This window comes from Scyliorhinus canicula, chromosome 8 (assembly GCF_902713615.1).
Source record: "Scyliorhinus canicula chromosome 8, sScyCan1.1, whole genome shotgun sequence".
Taxonomy (NCBI): domain Eukaryota; kingdom Metazoa; phylum Chordata; class Chondrichthyes; order Carcharhiniformes; family Scyliorhinidae; genus Scyliorhinus; species Scyliorhinus canicula.
Genome location: NC_052153.1, coordinates 169,299,240 through 169,312,730, shown reverse-complemented (window position 1 = coordinate 169,312,730; position 13,491 = coordinate 169,299,240). Strand labels below are relative to the sequence as shown.

Here is a 13,491-nt window from a genome sequence, read left to right as displayed (position 1 = left end):
AATGCAAAGTTGGTGAAGTTTTCTTTGTCTTTTAGGATGAGACCATCACTATTGAAACAGTTGTGCCATTTGATGTTACGGCAAAGTTTGTTTCTACAAAAGTAAGTGCAAGAGTAAATTTAGTTAGCGTCTTTCTTTATTTTAACCGTAGCTTGAAGCTTTAAACCACATCCTTAGGCAAATGTACCCAAACAATGCCTGATGGGCATTATGGGGGTCTGGTTATCCAATCTATAGAGCAGCATTGATTTCTGTGGTATCTCTATTGCTCTCTTGTTGCCGTCTATTTGGTATTTTTTGTTCCAGCAAACTTTTTGCTTCAAGAAAACTTTCACAATATATGCAAAGTAGATAAATTTATGTATTATTCATCTTTACCACATTTTGGCAGCCAGGATTGATTCTGAGAATCTCGTACGGTGGGAGGAAGGGCTACAGGTTAACCCAGCTTTTCCCCTCTCACAAAGCTTGGAAGAAAAATCATCTTAGCTTAGCTTGGTTAGAGTGAAAACAGCCAGTCAATTAAGTTTTTTTTCCATCCTGCACTCTGATGTGGTAATTTAGTCATTATTATTCCCGATCAAATTCTGCCTCGGTCAACACCATCCCTACAGCAAAGAATGATTGATCAGATACACTTACAGTATTTTCCTTTAGTAAAGTACTACAGAGTTTGATTTTTTGGGCCAATTGGCTTATTTTTTCCTTTCACCCCTCTGAATTTGGGCTGGGCCATGTAGAATAAAGTGCTCTATGCCATAAGTCATAATTTCTACTCTGCAACTTTTTGTGGAATTGATGGTAAATTGTTGTCAACTTTCTGTTGCAAAATTGTGTTCACTAGGGAGTGTATATAAAAGGCAATCTCCCATGATTCTGGATACCACAGTATTGGGTTAGGCTGATATAGTCCAGACTCCGACCACCAAACAAGAATTTTTCATCACGTTGGTCTGCAATTGAACCTGAATACCAGGACTGTTAACTGCACCAACTAGTAATCTCGTTCAACTGGCAAACATTGATTGTTATCGGTAACTGAAGTACGCCATTTCAAATTCCTGTCCTCAAACATTTCTTTTTATGTAGAGTACCCAATTAATTTTTTCCAACTAAGGGACAATTTAGCGTGGCCAATCCGCCTAACCTGCACATCTTTGGGTTGTGGGGGTGAAACCCACGCAGACATGGGGAGAAAGTGCAACCTCCACACGGACAGTGATCCTTGGGCCGGGATTCGAACCTGGGTCCTCAGCGTCGTAGTCCCAGTGCTAACCACTGCGTCACATGCTACCCTTCCTGTCCTCAGACATAGGCACAGTGGTTAGCACTGCTCCAGGGACCTGGGTTCTATTCCGACCTCAGACGACTGTCTGTGTGGAGTTTTCACATTCTCCCATGTCTGCGTGGGTTTCCTCCGGTTTCCTCCCAAAATGTGCAGGTTGGGTGGATTGGCCATGCTGAAATGCCCATTAAGTGTTCAACGGTGAGGTTAGGTGGGGTTATAGGGATCGGTGGGAATTGGGTCTAGATAGGAGGGTCGATGCAGACTCCATGGGCCGAATGGCCTCCTTCTGCACTATAGGGATTCTATGATGCACTTTATTGAGTAATTTCTGGGTCCAAAAAGTTTAAGTTATATGGAATAAGGTTATGGATTAAGAAATATTTGTATAAATTGATACAGTAGACTTGAGTATTTCGAGATCTGGATTCAAATTCTACTACAGAATAACTAAAATTGGTTGTTTTGTGCTTGTCAAAGGAGACTTCCAACTCTTTCAGTCTGAACCTCGATGCATCTGGGGGGTTTTTTTAGAGCCTTTATTATGCTTGCTCACTGATTGTGATTCTGCAAGTTTCCAACTATATTAATGATGTATTTTATTTTAATACTCCGCTGTTTGTTAATATGCTTACCTTCTCAAACATCTTTTGCAGTTTGAGCATATGGATCGGGTGTTTGCAGATATTCCATTCCTTTTGATGATGGATATCCTGAGTGCATCTCCATGGTCCCTCACCATAGCAAACAGCAGACTGGAACTTGCACATTCCATGATATTGGTCGATGAGATGGAGTCACAGCTAGCACAAGGTTTATAGATTAGACTTTTTTTTTAACTGTTCATTTTTATTTCTGAATGTAATGCATTCTTCATTTTAACACTGGAGTTGATGTCCTCTATCACGGAGTGGTTTTTTTTTTTTTTGGAGAGTAATTGTTCACCTGAGGCAGCACTCATGGGTTTTACAAGGAGAGCATTGGCTAACGTGCAGAATGTCCAGTGTAATTTTCTTGTAAATCTCCTGGGATTAGCAGGAAAATCTTTGAGCAAACCTTTGTGTGGTACAAAACAGATGACTCCACTGCTGAACTATCATTCCCTCTACTGGAAGAATGTCCCAACAAGATTTGAAATTCTGGTCCGTGCCAACATGCAATGTGTTTCTGATCAGTGGCAATTTTTAGTAATGATTGTTCCCAATCAAACCATGCCCAGGTTATCACCACCCCTAAAGCAAAGGATTGTTGATGTGGTGTTGCTCCACGGTGAAAGAAAGAAAGAAAGACTTGTACGTATAATAATAATTAACACTGCAATGAAATTACTGTGAAAATCCCCTTGTATAGTGCAAAGGACATCCCAAAGTGCATTATCGATGAGCAGGTATCCAGAATCGCTCTTCTGTAAGGAAATACCCCGCCAATTTATGCACAGCAAGCTTCCACAAATAGCGATGTACATAGATACTTAGAAGATAGGAGCAGGAGGAGGCCTTTTGGCCCTTCGAGCCTGCTCTGCCATTCATCACGATCATGGCTGATCATCCAACTCAATGGCCTATTCCTGCTTTCTCCCCATAGCCTTTGATTCCATTCTCCCCAAGTGCTATATCCTGCCGTCTCTTGAATATATTCAACGTTTTAGCATCAACTACTTGCAGTGGTAATGAATTCCACAGGCTCACCACTCTGTGTGAAGAAATGTCATCCCTGGAATCAGTCTGGTAAACCTTCGCTGCACTCACTCGAGAGCAAGAACATCCTTCCTCAGAGAAGGAGACAAAAACTTCACACAATACTCCTAAGTGTGACCTCACCAAGGCACTGTACAATTGCAGCAACACATCCCTGCTTCTATACTCGAAACCTCTTGCAATGAAGGCCAACATATCATTAGCCTTCTTTACCGCCTGCATCACCTGCATGCTTACCTTCAGCGAATGGTGCACAAGGACACCCAGGTCCCGCTGCACACTCCCCTCTCCTAATTTACAACCATTCAGGCAGTAATCTGCCTTCCTGTTTTTGCTTCCAAAATGAATAACCTCACACTTATCCAAATTATACTGCATCTGCCTTGGTTTGCCCACTCGCCCAACCTGTCCAGATCTTGTTGTAGGATCCTTGCATCCTCGTCAGAATTCACCCTCCCACCTAATTTGGTATCATCTGCAAACTTTGAGATGTTACAGTTTGTTCCCTCATCCAAATCATTTATTTTGTGAATAGCTGGAGTCCCAGCATCGTTCCCTGTGGTACCCCACTAGTTACTGCCTGCCAATTTGAAAAGGACCCATTAATCCCTACTCTTTGTTTCCTCTCTGCCAACCAGTTTTCTATCCACCTCAATACATTTCCCCCAATCCCATGCGCTCTAATTTTGCACAATAGTCTCTTATGCAGAACTTTATCAAACGCCTTCTGAAAGTCCAAATATACCACATTAACTGGCTCCCCCTTGTCGACTGTACTGTTTACCTCTTCAAAGAATTCGAACAGATTTGTCAAGCATAATTTTCCCTTCGTAAATCCATGCTGACTTTGACTGATCCTGTCACTGCTTTCTAAATGTTCCGCTATAAAGTCCTTGATAATGGATTCAAGCATTTTCCCCACTACCGATGTTAGGCTTACTGGTCTATAATTCCCTGCTTTCTCTCTGCCTCCCTTTTTGAATATCGGAGTGACGCGAGTTACCCTCCAATCTGCAGGGACAGTTCCAGAGTCCATAGAATCCCGGAAGATGACCACCAATGCATCCACTATTTCCATAGCCACCTCCTTAAGCACTTTGGGATGCAGATTCTCAGGCCCTGGGGATTTATCCGCCTTCAATCCCATCAGTTTTCCCAGCACCATTTCTCTACTAATATTGACCTCCCTCAGTTCTTCCCTCTCGTTAAACCATTCATTCTCGCAACATTTCTGGGATCTGACTTGTTCCTCGTTTGTGAAGACAGAACCAAAGTATGTATTCAATTGCTCAGCCATTTCTTTGTCCCTTTATTATACATTCCCCTGTTTCTGTCTGTAGGGGGCCTACATTTCTCTTTACTAATCTCTTTCTCTTCACATATCTGTAGAATGTCTTAGTGACAGTCTTTATGTTCCATGCAAGCTTCCTTTCGTACTGTACTTTCCCCTTCTTAATCAATCCCTTCGTCCTTTGCTGAATTCTAAACTGCTCCTAATCCTCAGACCTATTATTTTTCTTGGCCAATCTGTATGCTTGTTCCTTTTATCGGATACTATTTCTAATTTCCTTTGTAAGCCATGGATTGGCCCTCTTACCCCCCTTCGCTTTTGTGCCAGAAAGGAATTTATTTTTTTAATAAACATTTTATTGAGGTATTTTTGGTATAGTGACAACAAAATAAGCAATATATATGAAACCATTAACATAGTGCAAAAGCCATTTACCTCTCTAACAGGTCCCACCCTTATTGACCCCCTACTCTAATCTAAACTACAACCCCCCCGTCTTCTGCCGATGAATTTCCCGCAAAGAAGTCGACGAACGGGTGAACCCTTACAGTGACCCTCTGAAGGCGAACTTGACTTTCTCTAAACAAAAAAAGCTAGCCATGTCCGATAGCCAGGTCTCCGACTTCGGGGGCTTTGAGTCCCTCCGAGCTAATAGTATCCGTCTCCGGGCTACCAGGGAAGCAAAGGCCAGAACGTCTGCCTCTTTCTCCTCCTGGATTCCTGGGTCTTCTGACACCCTGAAAATCGCCACCTCTGGACTCGGCGCCACCCTTGTTTTTAACACTGTAAACATGACATCAGCAAACCCCTGCCAAAATCCCCTAAGCTTTGGACATGTCCAAAACATATGGACATGGTTCGCTGGTCCTCCCGCACATTTTGCGCACCTGTCCTCCACCCCAAAGAATCTGCTCATCCGGGCCACTGTCATGTGAGCCCGGTGAACAACCTTAAATTGTATCAGGCTGAGCCTGGCACATGTTGCAGACGCGTTGACTCTACTCAACTCAACGTTGACTCTACTCAACGCGTCTGTCCATATACCATCCTCTATCTCACCTCCCAGCTCCTCCTCCCACTTGCACTTCAGCTCCTTGGTCTGCGTCACCTCCGACCCCATAAGCTCCTTATAAATGTCCGAGACGCTCCCTTCTCCTACCCACCCTCTGGAAACTACTGTGTCCTTAGCGGTAGGAGCGGGAAGGTTGACACCTGTTTACGAAGGACGTCCCGCAGCTGCAGATACCTGAATTTGTTTCCCTTCGCCAACCCAAACTTTTCCTCCAACGCCCTCATACTCGGAATGCTCCCCTCTATGAACATATCCCCCATCCTTTCAATCCCCGCTCTCCGCCATAACCGGAACCCCCCCCCCCCCCCCCCCCCCCCCCGGTCTATACTCCCCGGGGCAAACCGATGGTTATCACAGATTGGGGCCCAAACCGATGGTGCCAGACAGTAATGAACAGTTGCCGTAGCTCCTCCATGCGTTCTTTGAATGTTTGCCACTGTCATCCCTTTAGGTAACTCTCCCCAATCTTTCAAGGCCAACTCACGCTTCATATCCTCATAGTTCCTTTTATTAAGATTCAGCACCCTAGTCTCCGAATCAATTACTTCACTCTCCAACTTGATGGAAAAATTCTATCATGTTATGGTCACTCATTCCCAAGGGGTCTCGTACAGCCAGATTGGCAATGATTCCCTTCTCGTTACACAGTACCCAGTCTAAAATGGCATGCTCTCTAGTTGGTTCCTACACATATTAGTCAAGAAAACCATCCCGTATACACTCCAGGAATTCCTCCTCTACACCATTGTGGCTAATTTAAAATCACCCATGATCACCGACATTCACTTATTACATGCATCTCTAATTTCTTATATAATGCCAGTCCAACCTCACCAGTGCAGTTTGGCGGTCTATATATGACACTCACTAATGTTTTTTGCCCCTTGATATTTCTCATCTCTACCCATACAGATTTCACATTGTCAGAGCTAATATCCTTTCTCACTATTGTGTTAATTTCCTCTTTAACCAGCAGTGCCACGCCACCACCTTTTCTTTTATGCCTGTCCTTCCTAAATACTGAGAACCCTGGGACATTCAGTTCTCATCCATGTTCACCCTGCAGCCATGTCTGCCTAATCCCAATTATATCATACCCATTTATATCTATCTGCGTGATTAGTTCATCCACTTTATTGCAAATACTCCGTGCATTAAGGCACAGAGCCTTTAAGTTTGTCTTTTTCACAATGTTTGTCTTGCTCCTAATATTTTTCTCAACTGCCTTGTTTGATTTTTGTCCTTGGTTTCTCCACCTATCACTTTTCATCTTCACTTTTCTACCTTTTGCTTTTGTCCTTGCTCCCTCTGTCTCTGACTCCTTGCATAGGTTCCCACCCCTCTGGCATATTAGTTTAAACCTCCCCAGCTGCTCTAACAAATAGCCCCTCTAGGACATCAGTTCCAGTCCTGCCCAGGTGTAACCCATCCAGTTTGTACAGGTCCTACCTCCCCCAGAACCGGTCCCAATGCCCCAGGAATCTGAAACCCTCCCCCGACACCATCTCTTCAGCCACATATTCATCCGATATATCCTGTCATTTCTGCTCAGCTCGTGGCACCGGTAGTAATCCTGAGGTCACTACCTTTTGAGGTCCGATTTCTTAACTTCCTTCCTAGCTCCCTGTATACTGCTTTTAGGACCTCATCCCTTTTTTTTTTTAACCTATGCCATTTGTACCGATGTGTACCATGACCACTGGCTGTTCACCCTCCGCCTCCAGAATGTCCTGTACCCGCTCCGAGACATCCTTGACCCGAGCACCAGGGAGGCAACATACCATCCTGGAGTTTGTGGCCACAGAAATGCCTGTCCATTCCCCTTGCAGTTTAATCCCTTAAAACTATTGCACTTATTACCTCTCCCCTCTGCAGCAGAATCAATCGTGGTGCCACGAGTTTGGCTGTTGCTGTTTTCCCCCGAGAGGCCATTCCCCTCAACAGTATCAAAAGTGGTATATCTGTTCTGCAGGGGAATGGCCACAGGAGGCCTGCACTACCTGCCTCGCTCTCTTGCTCTGTCTGGTGGTCACCCATTCCCTTCCTGCCTGCGGATTCTGAGCCTGCGGTGTGGCCACCTCGCTATACGTGCTTTCCACGATACTCTCCGACTCGCGGATGTGATGCTGACTCTTTGATGTTGGTTGAAGGAATAGAATGGTTTATGGTCAGGACACCAGGGAGAGAAGTTGCATGCTTTTCATCAATGTAATAAAAAGAACAATACAGCACAGGAACCGGCCCTTTTGCCATCCAAGCCTGCGCCGACCATGGTCCCTGCCTAAACTAAAACCGTCTGCACATACGGAGTCCATATCCATCTATTCCCACCCTTTTCATATATTTGTCCAGATGCCCCTTAAATGCCGCTATCGTACCTGCTCCCACCACTTTCACAGGCTGCGTGTTCCATATATTTACCATCCTCTGTGGGGCGGGAAAAAAAACTTGCCTCGCAATTCTGCTCTCAACGCACTTTAAACCTATGTCCCTTCGTACTTGACTCTCCTACCCTAGGAAACAGCATCTGACTATCCAATCTGTCCATGCTACTCATAATCTTGTAGACCTCTATCAGATTGCCTCTCGACCTCTCCAGTGAGAACAGACCAAGTTTATCTAACTCTCCTCATAGCTAATGCCCTACATACCAAGCAACATCCTAGTAAACCGCTTCTGAACCCTCTCCAAAGCATCCACATTCTTCTGGTAGTGTGACCAGAATTGTATACAATATTCTAAATGAGGCCAACTAAGGTCCTGTAATATGACTTGCCAATTTTTATATTCAATGCCCGACCAATGAAGGCCAGCATGCCGTATGCCGCCTTGACCACTTTATCCACTTGCGTTGCCGCTTTCAGTGATCGGTGGACATGCATACCCAAATCTCTCTGCCTGTCAGTACTCGCAAGAGTTCTACCATTTATTGTGTAATTCCTACATGCATTGGACTTTCCAAACTGCATTGCCTCACACTTGTCCGGATCAAACTCCATCTGCCATTTCTCCACCCAAGACACAACCAGTTTATATCCTGCTGTGTCCTCCGACAATCCTCTTCACTATCTGCACCTCCACCAATTTGTGTGTTGTCTGCAAACTTACTAATCGGACCAACTACGTTTTCTTCCAAATTTTCTTCCAAATCATTTATATACACCTCGAACAACAAATGCCCCAGAACTGATCCCTGTAGAACACCGCTATTCACAGCCTTCCAATCAGAAAAGCACCCTTCTATTGCTACCCTCTGTCTTCTGTGCCCAAGCCAGTTCTGTATCCAACTTGCTAGGTCTCCTCTGATCCTATGTGACTTAATCATTTTCACTAGTCTACCATGAGGTACCTTGTCAAAGGCTTTACTGAAGTCCACGTATACAACATCTACTGCCTTTCCTTCATCTATCATCTTTGTCACTGCCTCGAAAAACTCGATCAAATTAGTGAGGCACGACCTCCCCTTCACAAAACTATGCTGTCAATTACTAATAAGTACATTTGTTTCCAAATGTGAATAAATCCTATCTCTTAAGAATCTTTTCCAATAATTTCCCTACCACTGACGTAAGGCTCACCAACCTAATGTCATAGAATTTTTTGCACCCACCTTAAGAGAGCGGATGTGATCTCAGTTCAGTGCCTTATCCAAAATGGGGCATCTATAAAGGTGCAGCATGCCTTCAATGTATCACTGGAGCGTTGTCCTGGATTTTGTGCTTATGTCTTTGGTGTTCAACTTGAACTCAGAACCGTCTGCTTCCAAGGCGCGAATGGTACCAGTGGCTATGGCCTTCCACCTTGGTGAAAACATAGGCTTCGGGCCTAGCACAGGGCTAAATCGCTGGCTTTGAAAGCAGACCAAGGCAGGCCAGCAGCACGGTTCAATTCCTATACCAGCCTCCCTGAACAGGCTCCGGAATGTGGTGACTAGGGGCTTTTCACAGTAACTTCATTTGAAGCCTACTTGTGACAATAAGCGATTTTCATTTCATTTCATATTTATCACTGCAACTGCTGGACATGTATCACTATTGAAGGGCCTTGTTTGTGCATGATCTACAAGCTTGTGTCATGTGAGAGTACCTTTAATAAATGGGTGTTTATAAAATAAATGTAGTGGATGTACCTTTAAAAATGGGTGTTTATCAGTGATGTCAGAGTGTGGGTGGAGCTGGGCTGTCTGTCTGCTTTTACTTTAGCTTTGGGCTGTGTCTGCTACAGGGTACATTTTAGTTTTTGTTTTGAGAGCTGGATAGCTGCAGTCACAGAAAGAAGGTGTATTAGTCCCTCTCTCTGCGATCTAAAGACTGTCTCCAGATCCTTTGGTGATTTAAAACTTATACCTGTTTCTGTAGAGAAGTTAAACCTGATGTCTTTCTGTAAAAAGTTTTTTTTTGTCTTATGGATGTTGCAAGGAAAGATTAAGAGTTACGTATAGAGTACTGTATTCTTTGGGGTATTTATTGGTGTTGATAGTTGTTAAGATGTTTATTGTGGGTTTGTACAGTGTTAACTGGTTTAATAAATAAACATCATTTTATTTTAAAAGTACTGTAGATCTCTGTTGCATCACATCTGCAGAGTAAAGCCGTGTGCTCCCCATAACCACAATCTATTAAAAGTTGTGGGTCAGGTGAACTCCATAATATACTTTGGGGTTCTCTCAACCCTGGCCCATAACACTTGTTGACCTGTTCTTGACTCTTTAGGCTTCTGTTTTAATTTCTGACTTAGAACATTGTTCCGTTAAAGTAAGATCTGGTATGCATACGTACCAGTATTCAGATAACTCTAGTCTATCCATGAATCTTCTTCCTCCCTGTGTAAGCATTGGTGTTTGAATAAGGAGATAGAAACAGGTTCCTCCTTAGCATCCTTTTGTCCCTCAATGGCAGCCGTGTTTGTCTTGTCACATGAACGATTTTCATGAGACTCTTGGTATTGAACTTGAATAAAGTATTCTGTCTGTTTTGGACCCAAGTTGATAGTCTCAGGGATAGAATGCTCGAGTAGGGTTTGTACTATAGGCTCCCATTTTCGCCAACTGTAGCGTGATGCCACCACCAAACACATCTTCCCTTCACTCCCTTGGTCAGCATTCCGCAGAGACCGTTCCCCCTGAGATAATCCACTCCTCCACCATACCCAACACCGCTCCCATCACCAATGGGATCTTCCCATGCAATCACAGAAGGTGTAACACCTGCCCCTTACCTGTTCCATGCTTCGCATCCCAGGCTCAAAACACACATTTCAGGTTAAGCAGAGTTCCACTTTGGTCTATTGCAATTTGGTCTATTGCATTCGCTGCACCCAATGTGGTCTCCTCTATATCGGAGAGACCAAACGCAGAGGGTGATCGCTTTGCTGAGCACCTTCGCTCTGTGTGCATTCTGGACCCTGATCTTCCCCTTGCTTGCCATTTTAACACAAGACCCTGCTCCCATGCCCACATGTCTGTCCTTGGCCTGCTACAATGTTCCAGTGAAGCTCAACGCAAACTGGAGGAACAACATCTCATCTTCCAGTTAGACACGCTACAGCCTTCCAGTCTCAACATCGAATTCAACAACTTCAGATGATTAGCTCTACCCACCTCGACCCATTTGTTTTCATCCCATTTCATTTTAATTGTTTTTATACCATCTCTTTCTCTCTCGTCTTTCTTTATATATATTCACCCCCCCCCCCCCCCCCATCTTATCCACTTTCGTTCCCCTTTCTTCCCTTTGCTTCCCCCTTCCCCTCCCCCCACATCTACATCTGTCATAGTTTACCCTCTGATGTTAGTTTCTCAGTTTGGCCTTTCACACCTTTTGTTCTCTCTGGGGACTGCCATGAGCACTCTTTCCCCCTTGGTTTCTGTGGCTATTAGCACCCTGATTCCCTGTGTTTCTGTGGCTATGACTCATCTTTCATTCTCATTCCACAGCATAAATATTTCCCACTTTCTCTGTCCTTAGCTTTGACAAAGCGTCACCTGGACTCGAAACGTTATCTTTTCTCTCCCTACAGATGCCGCCAGACCTGCTGAGATTTTCCAGCATTTTCTTTTTGGTTTCAGATTCCAGCATCCGCAGTAATTTTCTTTTATCCCGTGCTTGAAGTAACTCCATCAAAAGCAGCGGAGTGAATTTTAATTCCCCAAAACTGTGGGGTTGAGTGAGATGCTAAACATTTCAAACCTGCCTCCAACATGGCCACATCTGGGTTTCATGAGGGTAGACAGCCAACCTTGTCCCAGTGGTGGGGTTGAGTTGGCCATTTAAATATTCTAATGAGGCTGACAGCCTCTGATTTAAAAACAAGAAAGTGCTGACAGCGTCTTTGGAGAGAATCAGTGTTAATATATTGGGTTGCTGACTTTGTCATCTGCTCAGAAATGCTAACTGTTTCCCTCTCGAGCATTTGTTCTCCCCCCGAGCACAGCTTTAAGGACAAGATAAATGCCTTTACAGCGCTGTTTGTGGGCCAGGAAGAGCAAGAATGCTGGACCCCACCCCAACCCCATACCCAAACATCAGTGATCCTGCTTCCAAACCACAATCCTAATAGTAGTTGTAGGCACACAACCGGCTGCAAAACTTCAACACTCCCATTTACCATACCCACCACTGTCAATATCATATCTGAGCCATCACCTCACACTTGCTTGTATTAAAAGACATCTGCCAGAGCTGAAATGTATTTTTCTTATCCAAGTTTCTTATACCTACATATCCTTGTTTCGCCAGCAAGGTTGTGGACATATTTCCAATGTCTTCACCCAGATCATTGATAAAAATGGTGAGATCCTACCAGCATGTGGTCCACTATGATGAGCACCCACTTTCTATCTGGGAATGCAAATGTTCCATACCCAATCCAAACTCAACTGCCAATCAGATAGGTTTTGACTTTATTTAGTAGCCTTTTGTGTGGCATCTTGATGCAGCAAGTCCTTTTGGAAGTGCAGATGTGTAGGTGTTGGCAGAGGAGGAATATCAATCTGCTGCAATGACTCCATGACAATACAGTCCCACACCAGAAAGGTTGGGAGGGTGAGGTACAGACATTTGCACAATTAAACAAAAAAGTTAGCCTGCTCCAGCTAAGGCTTATTTTTTGTTTGCTACAAAATTTACTTGCTGTTACTCAGTTTTTTCAATGATCTATATAAAATAGCAAAAATTGTAATTTGATGCTCAGCATTTAAAAAATCTTTTTTATTCAGTGATTTTACAGACAGGAGAAAGTGCCAGTGAGTGCTTCTGCTTACAGTGCCCTCCAGCACCTACAAATCAGAGTGGAGTTGCCTCGGGCCGATATATAATCTCCTGGAAAAGGCAAAGTATATCTTATCAGTTAAAAACAGCAAGCCTGCTTCCTCTGTGAAAACGGCAATATTTTGTTTTGTGGAGCAAAAAATCTATCTTTAATTTGATTTCCACTAAGTTGCAAATCAAACCAGAAAACCCATGTTGCTAAACCACTTACGATTCTATTTTGATTTTTTAATAGGACCTCCGCTGCTAAAAGTATACCTGTTGTCAACACGGTGATTACGTTGCCCCATGTGATTGTGGAGACAATTCCGCTCTATGTTCATGCAGGTGAAATGATCTTTATGTGTACATCAAATTTAGAAGTTTTAAGGGTAGAATGCAACACTAAAACCAGCATGTGTTCATAATTAACTATAAATTTTAAGACCGAATACAAGTCCAAAGGATTGGAAGCAAGGAAGGGTTTATTAAGAAGGAGCTATTATCTAGCAGTACATACCATGCACACTCGAGTAATAGTCGGTTTCATATAAAAGTCAACCCCTGCCGTTTGGCCAAAACAAAAACATAATTTTTCACATACCTCATGTAAAAGTGTTGACCCTTGACTTTCTAAGGACACTTCACTCGACTCGGCTCACTGCCCCACTCTTTGTTCAGAGTAACACAGCAGCGATCAGGATTTGAAGCAGGAGTTTTCTGATCTTTTGGCATCCATGCTAGATCATGAGTACAGTTTTCCACTGAGATATTGGGGAACATTAGTAAAAGTTATCATTGAAATGACAAGAGGTAAGATTGGAACAAACTGCAGTCTGTGCGCACCAACCCAAGAGGTATCTTTGTGGAGAGTAACCTAGTTGATTGTGTGAGCCCCA

At 43.7% G+C, this 13,491-nt stretch overlaps 1 protein-coding gene across 1 annotated transcript in view; it reads left to right on the top strand.

Moving 5' to 3' along the window:
- Positions 1–13,491, top strand: part of trappc11 (trafficking protein particle complex 11) — a 70,819-nt gene that overhangs the window by 55,323 nt on the left and 2,005 nt on the right. Inside the window, exons 24-27 of the mRNA XM_038805710.1 lie at positions 36–101; positions 1,942–2,098; positions 12,562–12,673; positions 12,849–12,940. Coding sequence (XP_038661638.1) covers positions 36–101; positions 1,942–2,098; positions 12,562–12,673; positions 12,849–12,940 — 427 coding nt within the window. The remainder of the gene's footprint in view (positions 1–35; positions 102–1,941; positions 2,099–12,561; positions 12,674–12,848; positions 12,941–13,491) is intronic.